Genomic DNA, 23,319 nt, shown 5'->3' with positions numbered 1-23,319 from the left:
ATTTCTGCATATTTGTGATTTTCCCAATTTGTTTTCTGTTACTGATTTATAATTTCATTCTACCATGGTCGAGGACATACTTTGTGGTATTTCTGTTTTTACTTTTTTTGAGGTAGTTTTATAACTTGGCATATGGCCTGTGCTGGAGACTGTTCCATGTGCACTTGAGAGTATGTATTCTGCTGTTGTTGGCTGGAGAATTCTATAGTAAATATAAATTCCTTAGTGTTCTATAGAAGTCTGTTAGATCTGGTTAATTTATAGTGTAAGCCTTGTATTTCCTTGATCTTGTGTCTAGTTGTTCTATCCATTATTAAAAATGAGATATTATGGGGCGCCTGAGTGGCACATTGCGTTAGGCATCTGACTCTTGATTTCGGCTTAGGTCATGATATCATGGTTTCATGAATTCGAGCCCTGTGTAGGACTCTGTACTGACAGTGTGGAGCCTGCTTGGGACTCTCTCTCCCCTCTCTCTCTGCCCTTTTCCCACTCGTGCGCACTCTCTAAATAAATAAACATTAAAAAAAATTTTTTTTTTTTTTAATGAGATCTTGAAGTCTCTCTTGTTGAATTGTCCATTTCTTTCTTCTTTTAGTTTTGCTTTATATATTTTGGAACTGTTAGTAAGTGCACATATTTTGTAATTGTTGCATCTTAGTCATGAATTGACCCTTTCATCATAAAATGGATCTCTATCTCTAATACAATTTTGTTTGTTTGTTTTAAAATCTGTTTATCTGATATCAGTATACCACTCTAGCTTTCTTGTGTTTGCATGATATATCACTTTCCATCCTTTTCAGTCTATTTGTGTCTTTGAATCTGTAACTTGTTATGGGGAGAAGAGCATATAATTAGGTCTTTTTTAATTCAGTTTGAAATCACTGCCTTTTGACTGGATTGTTTAATCCATTTGTATTTAATGTTATTTGTTGATATAGTTGGATTTATGTCTGCCATTTTACTTTTTGTTTTCTGTGTCTCGTGCCTTTTTTGTTCTACATTCTTCCTTTACTGTTTTCTTTAGTATTAGGTGAATATTTTTCACAGCAGCATTTGTTTGTTTAATGATTTTTTATCACATCTTTTTGAGTTTATTTTTAGTGGATGCCCTTGGGCTTATCATGTATATATTTATTGGAATCAACTTCAGATTTATATTAGCTTATTTCCAGTGAGATATGGAAACATTACTTCTGTATTCGTGTATTTCCTTTTCCTCCTTTTTATGGTGTTGTTATTCAGTTACATTTATTGTTACAAACCCAATAGTGTTTTATTGTACTTAATGCTTTATCATCATTCATTCATTAGCCCAGTACATGTTTGCTTCCACCCATCTCCTTTGTGCTGTTATTGGCAAATATGTTATATTTCTATATATGGTAATAACCTAATTATATATTTATAATATATATATTATATATATGTGTATTTATATTACTTTATACATTGGGGTTTTTTTGAATCAGCTAAGAGAAAAAAGAAAATATATGCATTTATACTTCCTTTTATAATTACATAATTTACTGGAGTTCTTTGTGGTTTCTTTTTGGATTGGAATTACTTTCTGTGGTTATTTGCTTTCAGCCTGATGGAATTTCTTTAATGTTTCTTGTAAGGCAGTCTGGGTAGCCTCTGAGTTTTTGTTTATTTGGGAATATCTTTATTTTGCCTTTTTTTTTTTTTTAAGTTTTCTTTAATGTTTATTTTTGAGAGGGAGAGTGCATGAGCAGGGGAAGGGCAGAGAGAGAGAAAGACACAGAATTCAAAGCAGTCTCCAGGCTCTGAGATGTCAGCACAGAACCTGATGTGGGGCTCGAACTTATGAACCTATGAGATCATGACAATTAATTCACTGGGCCACCCAGGTGCCCCTGCCTTCATATTTGAATGATAGCTTTGCTGGATATAGGATTTGGGGGTGACAGGTTATTTTGTTTGTTCTTTTTGAGCAGTTTGAATATGTTACTCTGCTGTTTTCTAGCCTCTACTATTTCTACTGAGAAATTAACCATTAATGTTAGCCCTTGTAAGTGACTAGTTGTTTTTTGCAGCTTTCAAGATTTTTCTCCTTGTCTTTGACTTTTATGGTATATCTGTGAATCTCCCTTGTATTTTTCCTTCTTAGAGTTGTTGAGCTTTCTGGATATGCAGCTTAATGTTATTCAGTAAATTTGGGAAGTTTCAGTCATGATTTCTTCAAATATTTTTTCTGCTTCTTTCTTTTTTCTCCTTTTATGTGCATGTGGTACACGGTGTCCCACAGATTGAAGTTCTGTTCATTTTTTTTAATGTTTTTAAAATTTATTTTGAGAGAGAAAGAGCATTCATGAGTAGGGGAGGGGCAGAGAGAGGGAGAGACAGACAGAGGAGAGAGAGTCCCAAGCAGGCTCTGTACTGTCAGTGCAGAGCACAATGTGGGGCTCATTCTCACAAACTATAGGATCATGACCTGAGTCGAAATCAAGAGTCAGACACCTAACTGAGCCACCCAGGTGTTCCTGAAGTTCTGTTCATTTTTGTTCACCTCTTTTTCTGTATTCAGATTTCATAGTCTGTATCAATTTATCTTCAAACTTCCCTAATTCTTTCCTCTGCCAATTCACATCAGTTGAGTCCTTCTAGTGAGTTTTTCATTTTGTTATTGTACTTGGCAATGCAGAATCTTCTTGTTTCTCTCTTTCTTTTTCTTTTTTTGTAAAGTCTGTTTCTATTGACATCCTTTATTTGATGTGACATTGTCATATCTTCTTTACTTCAGCGATGGTTACCTTTAGTTCTTTGAATATATTTATAATGGCTGCTTTGAAGTCATTTTCTCTTAAATCCAACATTTGGTTGCTCTCATAGGCAGTTTCTATTGCCTTCTCTTTTTTCCCCTTGGTATATGGGACATACTTTCCTGTTTCTTTGTGTATCTTGTAAATTTTTTGTTGGTGTTAACTGAACACTTTAGATAATGTATTTAATATATTATAGCAGTACAATACTGGGTACTTGTCCCACCCTTCAGAGCTTATTGTTGTCATTTACTTGGTTAGTGACTGGGTCTAATATTGTTCCTTAGAGGATGCAGCTTTAGGTATGCCAGTAGTCACCCTGAGATGAAGATGCTTTTGACAGGGCTCTCTTTATGTTTTCCTAACAACACCCCCAGCTTTAAATTCCAGTGACTTCCAGCTTGTTTAATTGTTCTCAACAATGCTCTGGGGCATAAATTGTTGTAATTTTTTTCTGACTAATCTAGTCAAATTCAGGCTTTTTGGAAGGAATAGTTCCTGAGGTCAGTGTCTGATATTTGTTCTAACACCAGAGTGCTCCTCCAAGCTGTTTCTTTCCCTGGTATTCTGCATACTAGCTGACTAAAGCCTATTTTCTCAGTGAATTTACAAATCTTCCCATTGCCATTCACTATAACCCCCACTGTTTTTGAGAACACCCCTAACCTTGAACTTTTCTATGCTGTGTTGCAAAAGAAGTCATTTCCTTTGGAAAGAGACATAACAGATGTTTTATGTCTTGCTCCCCGCCCCCCCCCCCCCAGCCCCCAGGCAAATTTTTTGAGTTAGGACTCTGGAGCTGGGGATAGGGACAATGGCATGCTTCTCTCTGAATGACACCCTACTTCAGGAGCTGAGCAGAAGGTGGAGAAGGAGCATTAGCCTAAGATCTTTTTGGCTTGCCTCTTCCAGCATGGAAGCACCTACAGGCTAGGACTGAGATAATGATAGCCCCAGTATTCTCAGTGGTGCTGCACCAGGGGTAGAGCCTCTGTCCATGAGTGGAAGTTGGGCAAAAGAAGGGAGCCCTTCTTCTCAATTGCACTGGCCCAGAACTTAAACTCAGTAATAGGTAGTTGTGGGCAGGGTGAGAAATGCCAACATCATGCTCCTCACCTAAGGAAAGCTGCCTGATCAAGATCTGGTAGTAAAGGGGTCCTTGTGTTCTTGGCTGCCTCCCTCCAGAGTGGAGTTTCTGCTTAGCTAAGCCGAGAGGAGAGAGGCACTTTGTTCAGATACCACACATTCTTGCCGTTCTTAATAAATTTTCATAAGTATTCTTGGATAGATGTTTCCTCATTTGCTGCTTACCTTAGGGCCATTTCCAGAAGCTTTCAAGGTTTAAAAATTATTTTCATCTGTTTCACTGGAGTGCGGGTCTGTGGAGCTTGTACCTTGTCTTGCTAGAAGTTGAACTTCCTATAGTCTAAAATTTTAGCTTCTTTTGTAGTAATAATTAGTACCTTTCTTTTATCTAGGAATTTATAGCTTTCAAATATATAATCATGCCAATACGTTTGAAAACTTAAAGGAATTGGGAAAATCCCTTGAAATAAACAGCTTTCTGAAACTGACACAAGAAGAAACAAAAATCTAAACAAGTCTTATACCTATGTAATTGAATCGTAATTAAGAACTGTGACAAATGGGGTAAATGAGTGATGGTCATTAAGGAGGGCACTGTTGGGATGAGCACTGGGTGTTATATGTATGTGATGAATCACTAGATTCTACTCCTGAAGCCAAGACTACACTGTATGTTATCTAACTTGAGAACTAAAAAAAAGAAAAAAGAACCTTGACAAGGACATTACAACAACAACAAAATGCAAAGATGCAAAAATGTTATACAGAATATTTACAAATTGAATTTAGCAACATACAAATAGGATGATACATCATGATCATGTGGGATTCATGCCAGAATCCAGGATAGCTTTTAAATTCAACAATGACTTGCCATGTAAGCAAAAGAAACAAGTTGTATCATCACTTTAATGTAAGTAGAATAATAGAAATTCCTTCTCTGTATAGTTCCTTTCTCTCTAGTACTTTAACCTGTAGATTCCAGCCACTTCATTAGCCCTGATTTCCACTTTGTATTTAGCTCAGCAAGCCTGTTTGCTATTTTGAGTCTTCTCCCTATGGTGCAGTCTGGAAAGTGCTAACAGAGAGCTTATGTGATTGTGGGCTCACTCTGTTTCCCTTCTCTTAAGGATCACAGTCCCATATTGCGTGTTTTCCAGCATCTGAAAACAGTTATTTCACATATTTTCTCCAGTTTTTAGTATGTTACAGTGGAAAGTCTAGCCTGCTGGAAGCAGCAGTGTTGCCCACACTTTTTGTTATTTTTGAATCCAATGGGTATGGAGTGATGTATTTCACACATAAATTCATATGTATGGTTTATACATATTAACATTTTTCTGCTTTCCAGTGTGGTTGAATGTCATTTCATATGTTTATTGATCATTTATGTTTCATGTGCTCTTTTCTATAGATTTGTCTTTTTCTTATTGATTTATAGATGTTCTTTGGTGAATTCTGGATGCCAGTCCAGAGTTGGTTATAAAATTAAATGTTTCACACTTTATCTAGTCACGTTTAGTCTTTTAGTTCTCTAAAAGAATTAATTTTTATAAATGGTGTGAAGGAGGGATCTAATTTTTTTTCCATATGAATAACCAATGGTCCTACCATAATTTATTAAATTAAAAAATTCACTACTGACATTAAAAAAACCCAACTCTATTATATATTAATCTTCTGTATATGTACCCTAGTATGTTCCTAGGTACCTTATTTTTTTCTTTTCCAGTGGTCTTTTTGTCTATTCCTGTCTCATGTCGTGTAGTTTTAATCATTATATGTAGTAAGGTTAGCCTTCCCTTCTTCATCTTAAATATCAGCTTGGCTATTCTTGGCTCTTCATTTTTCCTGATGAATTTTAAGAGGTTCCAACAAAACACTCTGTCAATTGAGTGCAGCATCATGTTACAATCCAAAATGCTTTCTCTGTATAGATTGAGGAAGATGTCTTCTCATCCATGAATAATTCTATATCTCTGCTATTTATTTCTTTTATATATTTCATAAAAGTTTTGTAATTGTCTTCATAAAAGTCTTTCTTGTCTTTTGTTAGATCTCTCAAATTACTTGCCCCGGGAACCCAGTCAACATATTGTGAGGAAGGTTAGGCCACATGGAGAGGTCACATGTGGTGGTTCTGGCACTAGCCCCTGCTAGACCTTCATTCAAAAGCCTGAATTAACTATCAACACATATATGAGTGATTTAGCCTTCACAGATTTCTCCCTCTAAGTTTTCTAGTTTTCTAGCTGAGGCCTTAGACTTCATGGAACAGAGATAAGTTGTCCCTGCTATGTTCTGTCTGAATCTCTGACTTAAAAAAACTGTGATAGATAATTATTGTTTCAAGCCACTAAATTTGGAATGATTTGTTACTAAGCAATAGAAAATTAAAACACCAGACATCATTCTGATAATGATCTGGCTTCTCCTGTAGGTCTGCCTAAGGAACACATAACTGGAATATTCTAAAATGGTACATGGAGGAATAATTTCCCATCACAAATTAATAAATTGGCATTTATTACTAAGTCATGAACTTGGCTAATTTACATTTGTACTGTGTATGATTTAGTGGTACAGTTTTCCTAAATAAGTTTTACAAACTGACACTAAAGAGTATAGTTAAAACTTTCTCACCACATTTTCTTAAAGATTCTAATTTAATCTTCAAAAAATTTTTACAAAGTTTGCTAATATCAGACGAATTAGTGTAATCAACCAGAGTATATACCCAACTACATAGGCATTATTTTTAAAAAAAATTTTTTTTCAACGTTTTTTATTTTATTTTTGGGACAGAGAGAGACAGAGCATGAACGGGGGAGGGGCAGAGAGAGAGGGAGACACAGAATCGGAAACAGGCTCCAGGCTCCGAGCCATCAGCCCAGAGCCAGACGCGGGGCTCGAACTCACGGACCGTGAAATCGTGACCTGGCTGAAGTCGGACGCTTAACCGACTGCGCCACCCAGGTGCCCCTACATAGGCATTATTTTTCTCAAATAGTTTATTCTATGAAACATGAGACCTCTTGTGACTCTGATTCTTTTTAGAAAGAACCAGTCATAGAAGTCACATAGTCTCACTTTTATGGCCTTTAGTTGGAAGTCATGTAGCTTCACTTCTGCAGTACTGAGACTGTTCCCTAGAAGCAAGTGACTAAGTCTAGCCCACATTTCATAGGAGAAATAAACACGTTTTGAAGAGAGGGATGTTAGATAATTTGTGGACAAAAATTTTTTTTTAAATTTTTTTTAACGTTTTTATTTATTTTTGAGACAGGGAGAGACAGAGCATGAACAGGGGAGGGTCAGAGAGAGGGAGACACAGAATCCGAAGCAGGCTCCAGGCTCTGAGCTGTCAGCACAGAGCCTGATGCAGGGCTCGAACTCACGGACTATGAGATCATGACCTGAGCCAAAGTCGGACGCTCAACCGACTGAGCCACCAGGCGCCCCTGTGGACAAAATTTAAAACTACTACACTTGCTAAGCATGAAATTAGAACAAAGGAAATTTTATAAATAATGGTATTAGGCAAAAATATCTTAGTTCTCTCATAGCAGGGGAGATAGTCATGTTTGATGGTTCCGGTAGACTTGAAATCCTTTGGCTAAAGTTTTTTCTCATTGGTTAGTGTTTAGGTAAGCACTGACTTTATTAACTTCTGAAGGGGATGAAGAATGAGAATGGTAGAGTCCATTCCAACCAGTGCACGTAAAACAGGAAACTTCAGGTATCATTATAAATGGAACATGGGATATAAAAGCGGGCATAATGGGAAATGAAGTTGGAAAGGTGGTGCCACTCACTTTCTCCTCCTCTTCTTTCACCCTCAACCTTAGTCATCTTTACATTATTACATTTTTAAGGTTGGTAACATTTTCTGTACCACAGTTAAGATTTTTGTAAATTGTAATTCTTAAAGTTGAAAGTGAGTGAAGGCTTATGTTGTTGACTATATAGGCTTCAGAGCCACATAATGTAATTACATTTCCTTATATAGTTTTTTTTTAGTATTTAGAAACTGGAGTTTCTAATTGTGTCTCTTTTTCTTTCCTTGTACTTTTAACATACTCTTAAGTTTTTCTTCAGTTTTCCATGCAATATGATATCCTATTGATCTTCCTGTAGGCATAACTCTCATAGGGCTTTATTCCTCCTGTTCTGAATGGCTCAGTTGCTCTCTAGGACTTAATTGCTTTTCTGGATTGTTTTCCCCTATTCCTGGATTCCATTTTTTCTCTTTTTCCTTTATTGCTGCATCATGTCCTCAGGTAATTTCTTAAGAAAGGTTGTGAGGGTGCTAAGTTTTCCAAGTGTTTGTATATCTGAAAATGCCTTTATTGAATCCTTATACTTTATTGATTGTTGGCTAGTTAACACAGTTCTAGATTGGCATTAGAATTTGAATGATATAGCCCCATTATCTTCTTGCGTCATCTTGGATATCTGTCTCTGGTTCTTTTGTGAGTTAATTAAAAAAATTTTTTTAATTTATTTTTGAGAGAGAAAGAGAGACAGTGTAAGCAAGGGAGGGGCTGAGAGAGGGAAACAGAACAGGCTCCAGGCTCCCAGCTGTCAGCAGAGCCCATCGCGGGGCTGGAACTCACAAACCTGGAGATCGTGACCTGAACCGAAGTCAGGTGCTCAACCAACTGACCCACCCACGCACCCCAACTTTTTTTTTTTTTTTTTTAATTTGAAAGCGTTCAGTCTTTTCTCCTGGGCATTTGAAATTTCAAAGTGATATGCTAAATTAACCCATTGTTTGGCGTCTTTTTTTTGTTTAGTTTTCTTTCATGTTTCAAGGCTTTACTTGAATGTCTGGTGATCCTTTATTTTCTATTAAAATTAGTGAATTTTAAAAAATCACTTTAGAAGTTGGATGGAGGTTCACTCACTGCCTGCTTTTGTTTAGAGTAATGGTCAGGGAACTAACTAGTAAAAGCTAGAATTTTTCTCTGGGACAATTGAGTTGCTTTGCCCACCCTCTTTTTTTTTGTTTTTTTTTTTTTTTTGGCCTGGAGCATGAATGCTTGACTGACTTTTGGATTGAGATGGTAGACTGTTCAGTACATGCAGATTTATATAATCTCCTATTTTCAGCTCATGTCTTAATCCCATCCTCTATTTCACCAGGTATTTCTAATCCAGAGTTCTGTGGGAACCTTATCTGTAATTCCCTGTTTATTCTAGAATGTGGCTTCTTGCTTTTTGGTTTTGTCAGTTACCACTTCTTCATGTACTTTGAGTTTTCCAGAAATTTGTTGAAGTCTTTTGCCTAAAGGCCCATTCTTTCTCTTTGTTATTGTGGGTTTACACACATACACACACAAACACACACACACACAGCTATATTCTGTTGTGGGTTTTTTTTAGTCGTAATTAAACAATTTTTTTTTTAAATTTTTTTTTTCAACGTTTATTTATTTTTTGGGGACAGAGAGAGACAGAGCATGAACGGGGGAGGGGCAGAGAGAGAGGGAGACACAGAATCCAAAGCAGACTCCAAGCTCTGAGCTGTCAGCCCAGAGCCTGATACGCGGCCAAACTCTTAAGCCCTGAGATCATGACCTGAGCAGAAGTCGGAGGCTAAACCCACTGAGCCACCCAGGTGCTCCAGTCTTATTTTAGAATGAAAGGGAAGAGATAAACAAATTTGCCATCTTTAACTAATATACATTGTGAATCTGTAAGTGGGTAAGGATTTAGAATATAGCTATTAGAGGAACAGTTGGTAGATATTTCAAAGACTGTGGTCTTATATGTACTTTTTCTTGCATTCTAGGTGATTTGAATCCTGTTTGCATTACAGATTTATTTTGTGATCTTGGACATGCTTTGTAGTGTGCCCTCTTAGAGTATATGTTGTAAAGCAGTCGTTTTCAAACCTTTTTTGACTGCAAACTATAATAAGAGACACATTTTACAGGGGGCACCTGGGTGGCTCAGTCCGTTATGTGTCTGACTCTTGGTTTCAGCTCAGGTCATGATCTCATGGTTTGTAGGATTGAGCCCTGTGTCAGACTCCATGCTGGCAACATGGAGCCTGCTTGGGCTTTTCTCTTTCTGCCCCTCTCCCGCTCGTGCTATCTCTGTCTCTCTCAAAATAAATCAACTTTAAAAAAACCACATTTTACTTTACTACTCAGTACTCATACTGAGACACATTGATATTTTATATATATTTTAAAATTCTAGTCATGACCCACTAAAATGATCTTACTACCCAGCAGTAGATTGCCATTCACACCTTGATAAACAGTTCTCTAGAGCAGTATTTCTTTTTTTCCGATTTTTTATTTTAAGTTTATTTATTTACTTATTTTGAGAAAAAGAGAGAGCAGGGGAGGGGCAGAGAAAGAGGGAAAGAGAATCCCAAGCAGGCTCTGAGCTGTCAGCACAGAGCCGAATGCTTAACTGTTGGAGCCACCCAGGTGCCCCTAGAGCAACATTTCTTAAAGTGTGAGTCAGATACATCTTCATGTTGGGTGTTGAAAAAAAACTTAAGCATTTAGAGATAAATAGGGAAACCTGATAAGGCTTTTGTGAGTTTTCAAAGTTGTATTAATAATTCTTCAAAGATTAAATGCCTCCCTTCCCTAGAGTTGTGTTGATTCTCCTTCTGCCTAAGACTTCTACAGTACTGAAATTTTTTAGTGGGATCAAATTTCAGTCATAACAAAATGAAGAGAGTTAAGATGCATTTGAAAAACTCATCTTCCAGGCAAGTTTAAACCAATTATGTATTTTTCAAGGCAAAAAGCACATCTGTTTTTAAATAATTCTTTGATTCGTGCAGTTTTTCTTATATCTTCCATAATTTTTTTTTAATTTTTTTTAACGTTTTATTTATTTTTGAGACAGAGACAGAGCATGAACGGGGGAGGGGCAGAGAGAGAGGGAGACACAGAATCGGAAGCAGGCTCCAGGCTCCGAGCCATCAGCCCAGAGCCCGACGCGGGGCTCGAACTCATGGACCGCGAGATCGTGACCTGAGCTGAAGTTGGACGCTCAACCAACGGAGCCACCCAGGCGCCCCAGATCTTCCATAATTTTCACGCAGAGCTTGTTTTATTGGGGACTTAGTAAAGAGCACTTTTAGGAAATCCTTAGTTCTCTGATACTTTTGAAGAGATAAATGTAGGTCATAATATTTTTTTAGGTCATAATATTTTTAAATTGTAATCAAATTTCTTTGACAATTTAAAGACTTAAAGCATTTAAAACTGTTGAACGTGATACACTATGATAATAATTACTGGTAATAATTGCTAGTCTGAATTGCTCCCAAGTAAATACTTAGGGAGACCAAAATATACTAAAAGATTTATGAATAGGACTGGTTTTTCTCTTCATTTAAATGGCAGTCACCAGGATCTTAAATACTCATCCTTTATTTGTTCCTGATTTATTTACAAATTTTAGAAGAAATTAATAATCCACTTGAAATAGATACATGTCAGGGGCACTTCTCTTGACTTTGGCTCAGGTCATGATCTCACCATTTGTGATATTGAGCCCCCCATTGGGCTCTGCACTGACAGTGTGGAGCCTGCTTGGGATTCTCTCTCCTGTCTCTGTCCCTCCCCTGGTTGTGTGTGCTCACTGTGCTTTCTCTCTCTCTCTAAATGAAATTAAAAAAAAAAAAAAATGGATACATGTTATTATTTCAAGAAGACCTGCTTTAAACTGCTGAAGCAAAAATTTGGGGTCTCTTGTGTAATTAATTTCAAGTTGACTAAGCAAATACTGTGTTGTACTCAGGATGATGTGTAACAGTTAACAGTGTGTGCATCTACCATTCCAGTTGCTGTATGGCGTAGTACTCTAAGGTGTTCTGAATTTTTCCTGTGAACTTGTATGTTTCTGCAGGTGTTTTTATTTTTAAACCACTAAGTGAAATTCTCATAGAAGACATCAGTGAATATTGCAGATAGAGAATCCTAAGGAAAAAAGCTATCACCATTGGAATCGAAATGGACATTCTCCACATTGAAAATGGCGAATGGATAATTAACATTAGCCCAGTAAAAATAACTAAGTTTGAACAATACATGACATTACTGCCTAAATGTTAAGACATTGCCAAACTGAAATATCATTGAGTATAACAGACTTCATGTGGAAGCATTCTTATAAATGGTGAAGTTAAAGTATAAAGTCACCAATATAGATTTTGTCAGCACTTTTTACATTAGCAAAGAGAATTATTACACGTTCTTTTTCTCACAAGTTGTCATTCATATTTATGAAGTATAGCCAGAATATAGTCTGATCTTTTTTCAACTTATTGAAATATATTTTCTGCTTTTTTTTCTTACGAGAAAATTCAGTGTAAATTGTGTTTTGTAGAGACACCTGAGTTGGGACATAATAAACATCAACAAGTACAATATATTTCATAGCTTTTTTTTTTTTAATTTTTTTTTTTTAACGTTTATTTTTGAGACAGAAGAGAGACAGAGCATGAACGGGGAAGGGTCAGAGAGAGGGAGACACAGAATCTGAAACAGGCTCCAGGCCCTGAGCTGTCAGCACAGAGCCCAACGCGGGGCTCAAACTCGCAAACCGTGAGATCATGACCTGAGCCAAGTCGGCCGCTTAACCAACTGAGCCACCCAGGCGCCCCTATTTCATAGCTTCTTGATGAAAACCGTAATCATCTTTTCTTACTAGGATAACCATTATAAAAATGTGTTTAATCTACGTAAAGATGTTGCATGTCATGTACCTAGCAGTTTGTAATCCCTTGAAGACAGGAAGTCATCTCTAACTTTCAGAACTAAGTTAGAAGTTTTTATTATTTAAAAAAATCTTTTTTACATGTTTGTTTATTTTTGAAGGAGAGAGAGAAACAGAGCATGAGCGGGGGAGGGGCAGAGAGAGAGAGGGAGACACAGAATCTAAAGCAGGCTCCAGACTCCGAGCTGTCAGCACAGAGTCAGATGTGGGGCTCGAACCCACGAACCGTGATATCATGACCTGAGCCGAAGTTGGACCCTTAACCAACTGAGCCACCCAGGTGCCCCAGAACTAAGGACTGTTTTGAAAGTTAAATTAGGGTTAGGTGGGAAAGGATTTTTCTTTTCTCTAATACCTAAAAAAAATTGAGGACTGCAAATGTCTATTTTAACTCAGAGCCAAAGGAGTTGAAATGTTAACTTTTCTAAATATTTCTAATGTTTGGGAAGATCCAGATGTGACCTATCCCATCTAAGCATTAGGTAATGCTGAGATAAAATACTGGAGAAGAAAAAATAAATTCAAATAAATCTTTAAGTTAAGAAATGGATTACTGAATGGAGAAGCTATGAAAAACACCAATTTTTCTGTAGAGAAGACTCTTATGAGTTAGGTGCCCAGAAAATGAAACTTCTTTTTGTAACATATTCCTGAATCTACTGTTTACCAGTCCTAAAAATCATGTGTGTCTTCTAACATGTTAGCCAGAGGCTTCTCCTTTTTTATTCCAACTTTGAAATATATTCACTCAACTTCATGACCATTATCTCATTTAATCCATTTAAATCACCATCAAGGTAGGTTGTTGATAAAAATGGTCATTACTATAAATTCTTAAGCATAGACATGATGTAGTAATTTATTGATACCACTTTTGATATCCAGCAGAAATTTTGAACTTAATTCTGTAGCCTGTTTTTCAGTGCATAGTCTTTATTCCGCAAATTTAAGAGTTTTTTTCAAGCATTAAATATATGTTGACTTCTTATATACCCTACACTATGATATATAAGAAATAAAAAGAAAACTTGTTCAGTGAATGATCCTTGCCTTTATGGAATCTGAAATCTTTTGGTGGGTGATAAAAGAAATACTCATTAAATACAGACTTAAACATAATGCATACTCAACTCTACGATTGAGACTGAGTACTGTAGATGTTCAGAGAAGGGAGGGATCACTGTGTTCTGACCTACTTACTACCTAAGGGAAATTTTGTGGAGAATGTGAGATTTAATTTTATTCTTGGAGGGTGAGTGAAACATAGGGGAGGAAATCTGGTAAGGTATATCAGGTAGGGAAGAGTTTGAGCAGACACATGGCCTTTGAGGAACAAGAAAGGCAGTGATTTCCTGTTGAGTTGGTAGTGGGAGTAAAAGGAGAATTAGTTAGGGCTGGACCACATAGTGATATGGGATATTGTATGAGTTTTTGTATTAAAAGGAAAAAATAGCTTAAAAATATTTTAAAAACTCTGTCAGAACTGAGTTAGCTTGTAAAGGTACGACACCTATTTCCCTATATTCCCCATCAGTATAATGGGGAATCTTTATGTATAATCTTTATGTATAATCTTTATGTATAGTCTTTATGTATAATTATACATAAAGATATATGTTATAATAAAGATATAAAGTGGGGCACCTGGGTGGCTCAGTCGGTTGAGCATCCAACTTCAGCTCAGGTCATGATCTCATAGTTCGTGAGTTTGGGCCCCACGTCAGGCTCTGTGCTGGCATCTCAGAGCCTGGAGCCTGCTTCGGATTCTGTGTCTCCCTCTCTCTCTGCCCTCCCCCAGTTGCGCTCTGTCTCTCTCTGCCTCTCAAAAATAAATAAAAATAATTAAAAAAAATTAAAAACATATATAAAGTTATACAATGAGGATATAGATATCTTTATAAATAGATAAAGGTATTACTGAGAAACTGAAAAAACGTATGGGGATTTCCTGTACAGTATGAGTTGAGAAGGATTCTTCCAGCTCAAATAATCACCCCTTCTCTAGTGTGTAACACATACCCAATCTAACAAGTTTAGCGTAATTGGGAAGCTTACAAAAAGCAGAGGTATTATTCATCTCCTACTTTTTCAAATTAAGTATATTAAGTAGGTGCATATGAGGTTTTTTTTTTAATTTAATCCCCCTAATTAAGAAACTTAAATAATTGAGCTAATTGAAGGTCCTTGTTTACAGATGTGAAAGTTCAGAATTGAAATTTTGTTGTTTTTTGAATGTTGGAAACAAAAGGATTTAATACAGGGGCGCCTGGGTGGCGCAGTCAGTTAAGCGTCCGACTTCAGCCAGGTCATGATCTCGCGGTCTGTGAGTTCGAGCCCCGCGTCAGGCTCTGGGCTGATGGCTCAGAGCCTGGAGCCTGTTTCCGATTCTGTGTCTCCCTCTTTCTCTGCCCCTCCCCCGTTCATGCTCTGTCTCTCTCTGTCCCAAAAATAAAAATAAACGTTGAAAAAAAAAAAGGATTTAATACATATGTTAGACTCAAATCAATATAATGTGTCCATAGTTTTGTAAATAAGTAGAAAGTAAAACAAGAAACATTTACTGAATGCCTATTGTGTGCCAGATACTGTTCTAGATATAAGAGGTGGTGGGGTGTGGGGAGCGGGACAGACAGAGGTAGAGATAAAAATAACACTTGTTTCCCGTCTTTGGGGGCCTTGCAGTCTAGGAATGTTGTACATGTAAAACATAATTGCCACATAGAACAAAAAATGTTACAGTAGGTAACTTAGGTACAAACCTAAGATACATTTGGGTAAAAGGGGATTAACCAGTTTAGCTTTAGTGTCCTAGAGTTTCTGAGGGGAATATGTTTCTGCTGAAACTTAATAAATGGGGAGGGTTCCCAGGGTGGGAATGTGGGAAAAGAACATTCCAGGCAAAGGAACAAGTCGAGGGAATATGGTTTAACCAAAGGGTTACATGCTGCAAAGTGTTGAGAGTTGATTGTTGACAACAGGCAGCTGAATTTTGTACACAAGTTTGGGTTTCAATTTGTAATTTTTGGAGAATCATTGAAAAGTATTGAGTGTGATCAGATTGATTTTCTGTTTAGCACAATTTTTAGCTTTTGAGGTAGTTTAGAAGGTAAATCAGGAGTTGTAGTAGTTATGGGACCAGGCAAGAGGAGTAGTTAGGATATCATTGCTGTAATTTAGATGATGGAAGATGAGGATAATTAAAATGGCAGTGAGAATGACCAAAAAAGGGTAAATTCCAGATATGTTAAACAGAATCAATAACATATAATGGTTGATTATGGGTAGTAAGAGAGGAAGAAAAGTCCATTGTGGATCCTGGTTTCTGGCGTAAATGATGAGATTAGATGGGTGAATTTCTCATGATTTTTTTTTCTTCACTAGGTTCTTGAGAGAAGTTTTTTTATTTTATGTGTGTGAATAGCATCTATAAAATTAATAAGCTTATTAAAGGTAATTTCTGAGTAGGTTATTTCTAAGTTTTTCTTTATTTTTATTTATAGATGCCACTTCCAATGAACAACAAGAGCTTTTCTGTCAGAAGTTGCAGCAGTGTTGTATACTGTTTGATTTCATGGACTCTGTTTCAGACTTGAAGAGCAAAGAAATTAAAAGGGCAACACTGAATGAACTGGTTGAGTATGTTTCAACTAATCGTGGTGTAATTGTTGAATCAGCGTATTCTGATATAGTAAAAATGGTAAGCCTTCTAGACTTAAGTTCCTCAGATTTCTATAAATTCAAGTAAGATCTGAGGTGTAATTATGAATTACTGAGACTGATTTTTAATAAATATACAATAATCAGTGTACTCAATGTTTTTTTAAATAGTCCATTTGAAAGATTATCCATTCATTCCACTGATGCTGTCTTATAATAGTTCAATGGCTGGTGGCTGTCATATTGCATAGTGCAGATCCAGAGCTTAGGAGAAACGTAGGCTTAAGATTATACAGATTGATAGGTGATTGTCATAGAGCTGAATTGTCACTAAGGGAGAATGTCTAAAGTGCAGAGAGAGAAGACCAATGAAAAACTATTGGACTCCACAGTTCAGCAGGGTAGGTAAAGGAGTCAGGTCTTAAAAAATGTATTTATTTAGACTATTTTAATATATTTATAGATTCTATAGCACTTGAATTTTAATAAAAACTCAGGACCTTTATTTAAAAAGGTAAATAACGTAAGTTTATGAAGTCTCTGAAAAATAGATTACTGCCAACTTTATTAAGGTAAGGTTGTTTAGGATACTAATAATTCAACCTTATTCTCCATCAAACAGTAAAGTTTGTTTAGGATTTGCAATTTTTGTATTTTGGTGCATAGTACCAAAATACAAAAAATGTAGTCGGAGTAATTAGAGAGTCACTGAATACATAATTGAAGCTTAGATGTTACCAGGGTATAGAAGGTTATAACAAGTATAATTTGTAGTTGTCTTCATTTCCTTCCCCTTGGCTAATATATGTTCTGGGGGAAGAACAAAATGTGTAGGAAAGTTTAATTTGGCCCCGTTATACTAGTTGAGTTTTTTTTTCATCGCATTTGCACCAGAAAATTTGGGATGATTTTTTTGTTTTTTTTTTTTTTCAAAAATGAAAAGCCTTAAAGAAGTTTTTTTTTGTTTTTTTAATGTTATTTTTATTTTTTTATTTTATTTTTAAAATATAATTTATTGTCAAATTGGCTTACATCCAACACCCAGTGCTCCTTAAAGAAGTTTTAAAAGATTAGCTATACAAGGAACATTAATCAAAATGCAGATTGCTTCCTAGACTCTCAGTAGACTGTAAAAATTAAGTGACAGTTTGAAAACAGAAGTATTAAATACTGATAAACTCGTTTTGTGTTTTGTGTTTTGTGTTTATCATTTAAAATATGTTCAGGGGAAAAAACAGTATTTCCATTTTACTGATTGGTAAATCAGATGGTTTGTATTCAGGAATTTTAAAAATCCTGGAAAAAGGTACTTTATTTTAATCTCTGTAAAGTTACTGACTTGGGTGCCTGCTAGGTCAGTTGGTTGAGCATGCAACTTTTGATCTTGGGGTTGTGAGTTCGAGCCCCATGTTGGGTATAAAGATTACCTAAAGTTATTGACTTGAATATTGAAGGTATTCAAATATTTAGATATCAGAAGTACTCAAATGTTTGAGTCAGTTTATTCTATACTAATAAATTCTGGGATTTAATTTCTTTCTCCAAGAAAAAAGGTGTGTGTGTTTTTCTTTCTTTCTTTTTTTAACTTCTGGGTACTTAATTTCTAGACAAGCATGACGCCAACTCATGCTGTTGGCCCTATAAAGCTCTATGTATATTTGTTATATATAGTTAATTTTATTGGTGGCACAACAAAGTTAACTTTTTCTTTTACTGCCAATAATAAGTATGATCTCAAAGGCAAATTATGCCCTCTGAATGGGATATATTTCCTTTTCATGTTTTATCTGTGACTTTATGCCATTCTTTGTGAAATTGATATCTGTCAAACTATTCTGCCCTCATGTACTGGCTTTGAGTTCTAGCAGATCAAATTCTAGGGTATTACTTTCTAAGTCTTACGGTTATAGTAATTGACTGTAAGCAGTTATTTGGCTGACCATAGATGCCACTTCATAAGAATAGTTGGAAATTTGCACCACCTATGTATGACCTCTTGTCTCATCCTTTATTCCCCAGATAGTTTATTTCAGGTGACCAACTTCTTAATAGTATGGCCTTAAGTGTTTGCTAAATAAACCATGTGGTTTCTCAGTTGTTCATCATTCTTCAAAGATTAGCACCACAGTCTAACCTTTGCTAAAGAACAAAGATGTGTTAGTTTACCTTGGTGCTAAGACAGTGTGAATGATGAAATTTTAAATATTGTATTTCATTGAATCTGAAATGAAGAGTCAGCATCCTGATTTTAGAGAGATTAATATGTTTAAAAAAAAAAAAAAAAGGCTCAGGGGCACCTGGGTGGCTAAGTTGGTTAAGTGTACAACTTCAGCTCAGGTCATGATCTCATGGTTTGTGAGTTCGAGCCCCGCATAATGCTCTCTACTGACAGTGCAGCGCCTGCTTGGGATTCTCTGTCACTCTCTTTCTGCCCCTCCCCAGCTTGTGCTCTCTCTCTCTCTCTCTCTCTCTCTCTCTCTCTCTCAAAAATAAATAAACATTAAAAAATAAATAAAAATTAAAAAGGCTCAGAATAGATGAAATACATTAAATCACCAGTGGGATATTATAAACTATGTCCGTAATAGCACTGAGGGTATTCTGCCCTCCTACCCCTCTCCCTTAGTGTTGTGTGTATGTATAAGAATGGAGATCTTTCATCAAACTCTTTTGGATTGTAAGGTAAGTAAATGGCTGGATTAGAATATAGAGGGAATTGTAGAAAGATGAAAAGGATCAAGTTAGGGATAGGTAGACTTAGGAACTTCATGGTTTTCTCCCCAGAATTCCCTTCCTCCCTTTTTTTTTTTTTTTTTTTTTTTTCCGTTTAAGCAAAACTTGGGAAAGAACAACTTGTAACTTAAGGAAGAGGAATCCAGAGGTAATCTGTAATCTTTAGTAGGTTGGCATTTGAAGAAGTCATAGTTATGAGATAGAAAAACGAGAAACAAATACCTGACTTCTTCATATCTTGATGAGGTTTACAGGTTTTGAACTAGGCTTATAGTCACAACTTTTTTCTTAAAGTTATCTTTAAAATATTTCATTTTACATTGTTTAGTTGTACAACAAAGAGTATAAATCTAAATTCGTTTTCTTTACAGATCAGTGCTAACATCTTCCGTACTCTTCCTCCAAGTGATAATCCAGATTTTGATCCAGAAGAGGATGAACCCACCCTTGAGGCCTCTTGGCCTCACATACAAGTATGAAACATAATTATATATTGACAGTTTTTACATTTATGATATTCTGCTGAAATCATGGTTGTTCTCTTTTAGATCTGAGTGTCTATGGAAAACATTGGACTTTTAGTATGTTTGCTCATCATTTTCTTTTCCCCAAAATATTGTATTTCACTTTTTTTGAGGTAAAATACACTTAACATTTATCATTTAAACCATTTTAAAGTGTACTACTCATGGCATTAACTACATTCATAGTGCTGTGCGGCCATTACCACTGTCTATTTCTAGAACTTTTTTATCACCCCAAATGGAAGCCCCATTCACATTAGCAGTCACTTCCCATTCCCCTATTCTCACAGTTCCTGACAACTCCTAATCTACCTTCTGTCTTTATGGCTTTACCTGTTCTGAATATTTAATGTAAATGAAATCGTATCATATATGGCCTTCTGTGTCTGGATTCTTTTATTTAACATAGTATTTTTAAAGTTCATCAGTGTTGTTGCCTATGTCCATACCTCATTCTTTTTAATGACTGAATGATATTTCATTTTCTGGATATACCATATTTTGTTTATCCATTAATCAATTGATGGGTGTTTTGGCTTATTGTAATGAGAACTGTTATGAACATTCATGTACAAGTTTTTGTTTTAACATGTTTCCCATAAATTTTGATAAGTTGTGTTTTTGTTTTCATTCACTTCAAAATAAATTCTAATTTTCCTGTGATTTCTTCTGTATTACTAAGGAATGTGTTTACTTGTTACATATTTGTGATTGCCACATTTCTTTCTGTTACTGATTTCTAATTATTTCATGGTAGTTGGAGAATATACTTTGAATGTTTTTAATGCTTTTAAGTTTATTGAAGCTTGTATTAGAGCCTCACATACAGTATATTCTGGAGAATGTTTCATGGGTGCTTGAGAAGAATGTATTCTGTTGTTGGGTAGAGCATACTGTAGAAATCTGTTAGGTCTAATTGGTTTATGTGATTCAAGTCCTCTTTTTCTTTTTTAATCTTTTATTCTACTCATTATTGGAAGTAAGATACAAAGTTTCTAACTTATTGTTGAATTTTATATTTCTCTCTTTAGTTCTGTCAGGTTTTGCTTCATGTATTTCAGGGCCCTATTATTAGCTGCTTATGTTTATAATTGTTAGATCTTTTGTATGTATTGTCCTTATTATAACTCTAGATGGTTTCTTAAATTTATTTTGTCTGTTATCAGTGTAGGCACTCCAGCTCTCTTTTGGTTACTGTTTGCATGGCATATCTTCTCCAGTCCTTTTCCTTTTAATCAGTTCCTTTGAATATACATTTTGTCTTGATAAAGTTGGATCATGTTTTTGTAATCAGTTTTGACAGTCTTTGCCTTTTGACTGGAGTGTTTAATCCATTTACAGTTAATATAATTGCAGATAAAGTAGGATTTACATCTGCCATTTGCTATTTCTATATGTTGTATGCCTTTTTGTTTCTCTACTCTCCATTACTGCCTTTTATATTAAATAGGTATTTGCTAGGGTACCATTTTAATTCCCTTGTTTTTTTAACTGTATTTTTTATTTTCTTAGTAGTTACCCTGAGGATTACAATTAGCATCTGAAAACAATCTGTTTTGGTTGAATACCACTAATTTCAGTACTATATAAAATTTTGGTCCAATATACCTCCATTCCCTCCCCCACCTCCTTTGTGGTATTATTTGTGGTATTGTCATACAAATTAGATCTTTACACATGCCCACCAATACAATTTTGTAATTATTGCTTTATGTGATTGTCTTGTAGAACAGTAGAATAAATGAGTTATAAATAAAATTCATTTATGCTTTTATGTTATGTATAGTTGACCCTTGAACATCATGAGTTTAAACTGCATGAGTCTGCTTATGTGCAGATTTTTTTGATATCACTGTGATAAGTTTACTCTTAATCCCCTTCACCTGTTTCACCCATCCCCCCCATCCACCTCCCCTCTGGCAACCATCAGCTTGTTCTCAATAGTTAAGATCTGTCTTTTGGTTTGTCTCTTATTTTCTTTGTTCTGTTGTTTTGTTTCTTAAATTTCACATGTGAATGAAATTTTATGGTATTTGTCTTTCTCTACTTACTTCATTTAGCATTATACTCTCTAGATCCATTCATGTTGTTGCAAATGGCAAGATTTCATTCTTTTTTATATATTTTGTATATTCCATTGTGTATATATACCACATCTTCTTCATCCATATTCTGTATTCATTTATCAGTGGACACTTGGGCTGCTTCCATAATTTGGCTATTCTAAATAATGCTGCGATAAACATAGGAGTGCCTATATCTTTTCAAATTAGTGTCTTCCTATTCTTTGGGTAAAAATACCCAGTAGTACAATTACCAGATTGTAGGGTAGTTCTATTTTTATTTTTTTGAGGAACTTCCATACTGTTTTCCATAGTGACTGCACCAGTTTGCACTCTCCCTTATGATATTCTTAACATTTTTTCTCCAGCTTACTTAAGTTTTAAGAATACGGTATATAATATTTATAACATACAAAATACATGTTAATCAGTTCTGTTACCAGTAAGGCTTGCTGTCAGCAGTAGGCTATTAGTAGCTAAATTTAGGGGGAGTCCAGAGTTACATGTGGATTTTTGACTGAGTCGGGGTGGGGAGGGTCAGTGTCCTTAACCCCTGCATTACTCAAGGTTCACCTGTACTTACCTTTACCTGTGCCCTTTATTTCTTCTTGTGGGTATCCTTTCATTTCTTCCTGAGGGGTTCCCTTTAGTATTTCTTGTAGAGCGGGTCTGTTAGTGAATTCTCTCAGTGTTTGTTTATCTGGGAATGTTTTAATTTCCCCTTCATTTTTGAAGGAGAGTTTTGCTGGATATAGAATTCTTGGCTTAACTACCCTTTTCCTTCAGCACTTAGAAGATGTCATCCCACGGGTCTTCTGGTGTCCCTTGTTTTCTGATGACAAGTCAGTTGTTATTTAGGACTTCGTATGTGTGATGTTATTTTTTTCTTGATGCTTTGAATATTTTGTTTTTAATTTCTGTCACTTTTGATTATGATTTGTGTAGATGTGGATCTCTTTGGCTCTATTCTACTTGGAGTTCATTGAGCTCCAGTAAGAGTTTTTGTGTAATTAATATTTTTCATCAAGTTTGAGTTGGTTTTAGCTATTACCTCTTCAAATATTTTTTCTTCCTCTTTCTCCTCTCTGAGACTCCCAATATGTGTGTGTATGTTGGTATGACTGAAGGTGTCCCTCAGATCTCTGAAGCTCTGTTCCTTTTTTGTTCATTCTTTTTTTCTTTCTGCCCCTCAAACTGAATAATCTCTACTGATCTGCCTTCACATTCACTTATTCTTATGCATCTCAAATTGTTTTGGGTTGTTTTTATGGGTCAGCAAGTTCACCAAGTTCACCAAGTTCACTTTGACATTTCAGAAGTCTCTCTCTGGAGCATGTCTTTTTAGTTGAGACTGAGAAAGGGATAGTCTTCTTGACCTAAATGCCATTGTGTGACAGTTCACTCCTCAGAGTCATTGGAAAATTGGTAGTAAAAACTTCTTATGTAGGCAGGATCAGTTCTTCCATTAAACCTTCCCTGTTTCTGTCTAGCTCTAACTACTTCATTTAAACATCCCCCCCCCCCCTCAAATATGTGGCTTTAATATAATGTCATCTAGAGTTCACTCAGTAAAATCACATTGACACTACCTCAGTTGATACTTTAGTACTAGAACTCTTTAGAATAGGATTCAGGGTAGATTATCTTACAATACTTACAAACTGTTAACAAAGATTCCATTATAGCCATAAACTATACTCATATGTGTTTAGTGTTTCT

The 23,319-nt window shown here is 35.7% G+C and overlaps 1 protein-coding gene across 2 annotated transcripts in view; it reads left to right on the top strand.

Moving 5' to 3' along the window:
* PPP2R5A (protein phosphatase 2 regulatory subunit B'alpha) overlaps window positions 1-23,319 on the top strand; it is a 65,326-nt gene that overhangs the window by 16,466 nt on the left and 25,541 nt on the right. For both annotated transcript variants that reach the window (XM_003999320.6, XM_045048832.1), the window contains exons 2-3: window positions 16,124-16,320; window positions 19,385-19,486. In XM_003999320.6, the coding sequence (XP_003999369.3) occupies window positions 16,124-16,320; window positions 19,385-19,486 (299 nt within the window). The remainder of the gene's footprint in view (window positions 1-16,123; window positions 16,321-19,384; window positions 19,487-23,319) is intronic.

Source organism: Felis catus, chromosome F1, assembly GCF_018350175.1.
Source record: "Felis catus isolate Fca126 chromosome F1, F.catus_Fca126_mat1.0, whole genome shotgun sequence".
NCBI classification, from domain to species: domain Eukaryota; kingdom Metazoa; phylum Chordata; class Mammalia; order Carnivora; family Felidae; genus Felis; species Felis catus.
This window is presented reverse-complemented; position numbering and strand designations above follow the sequence as displayed.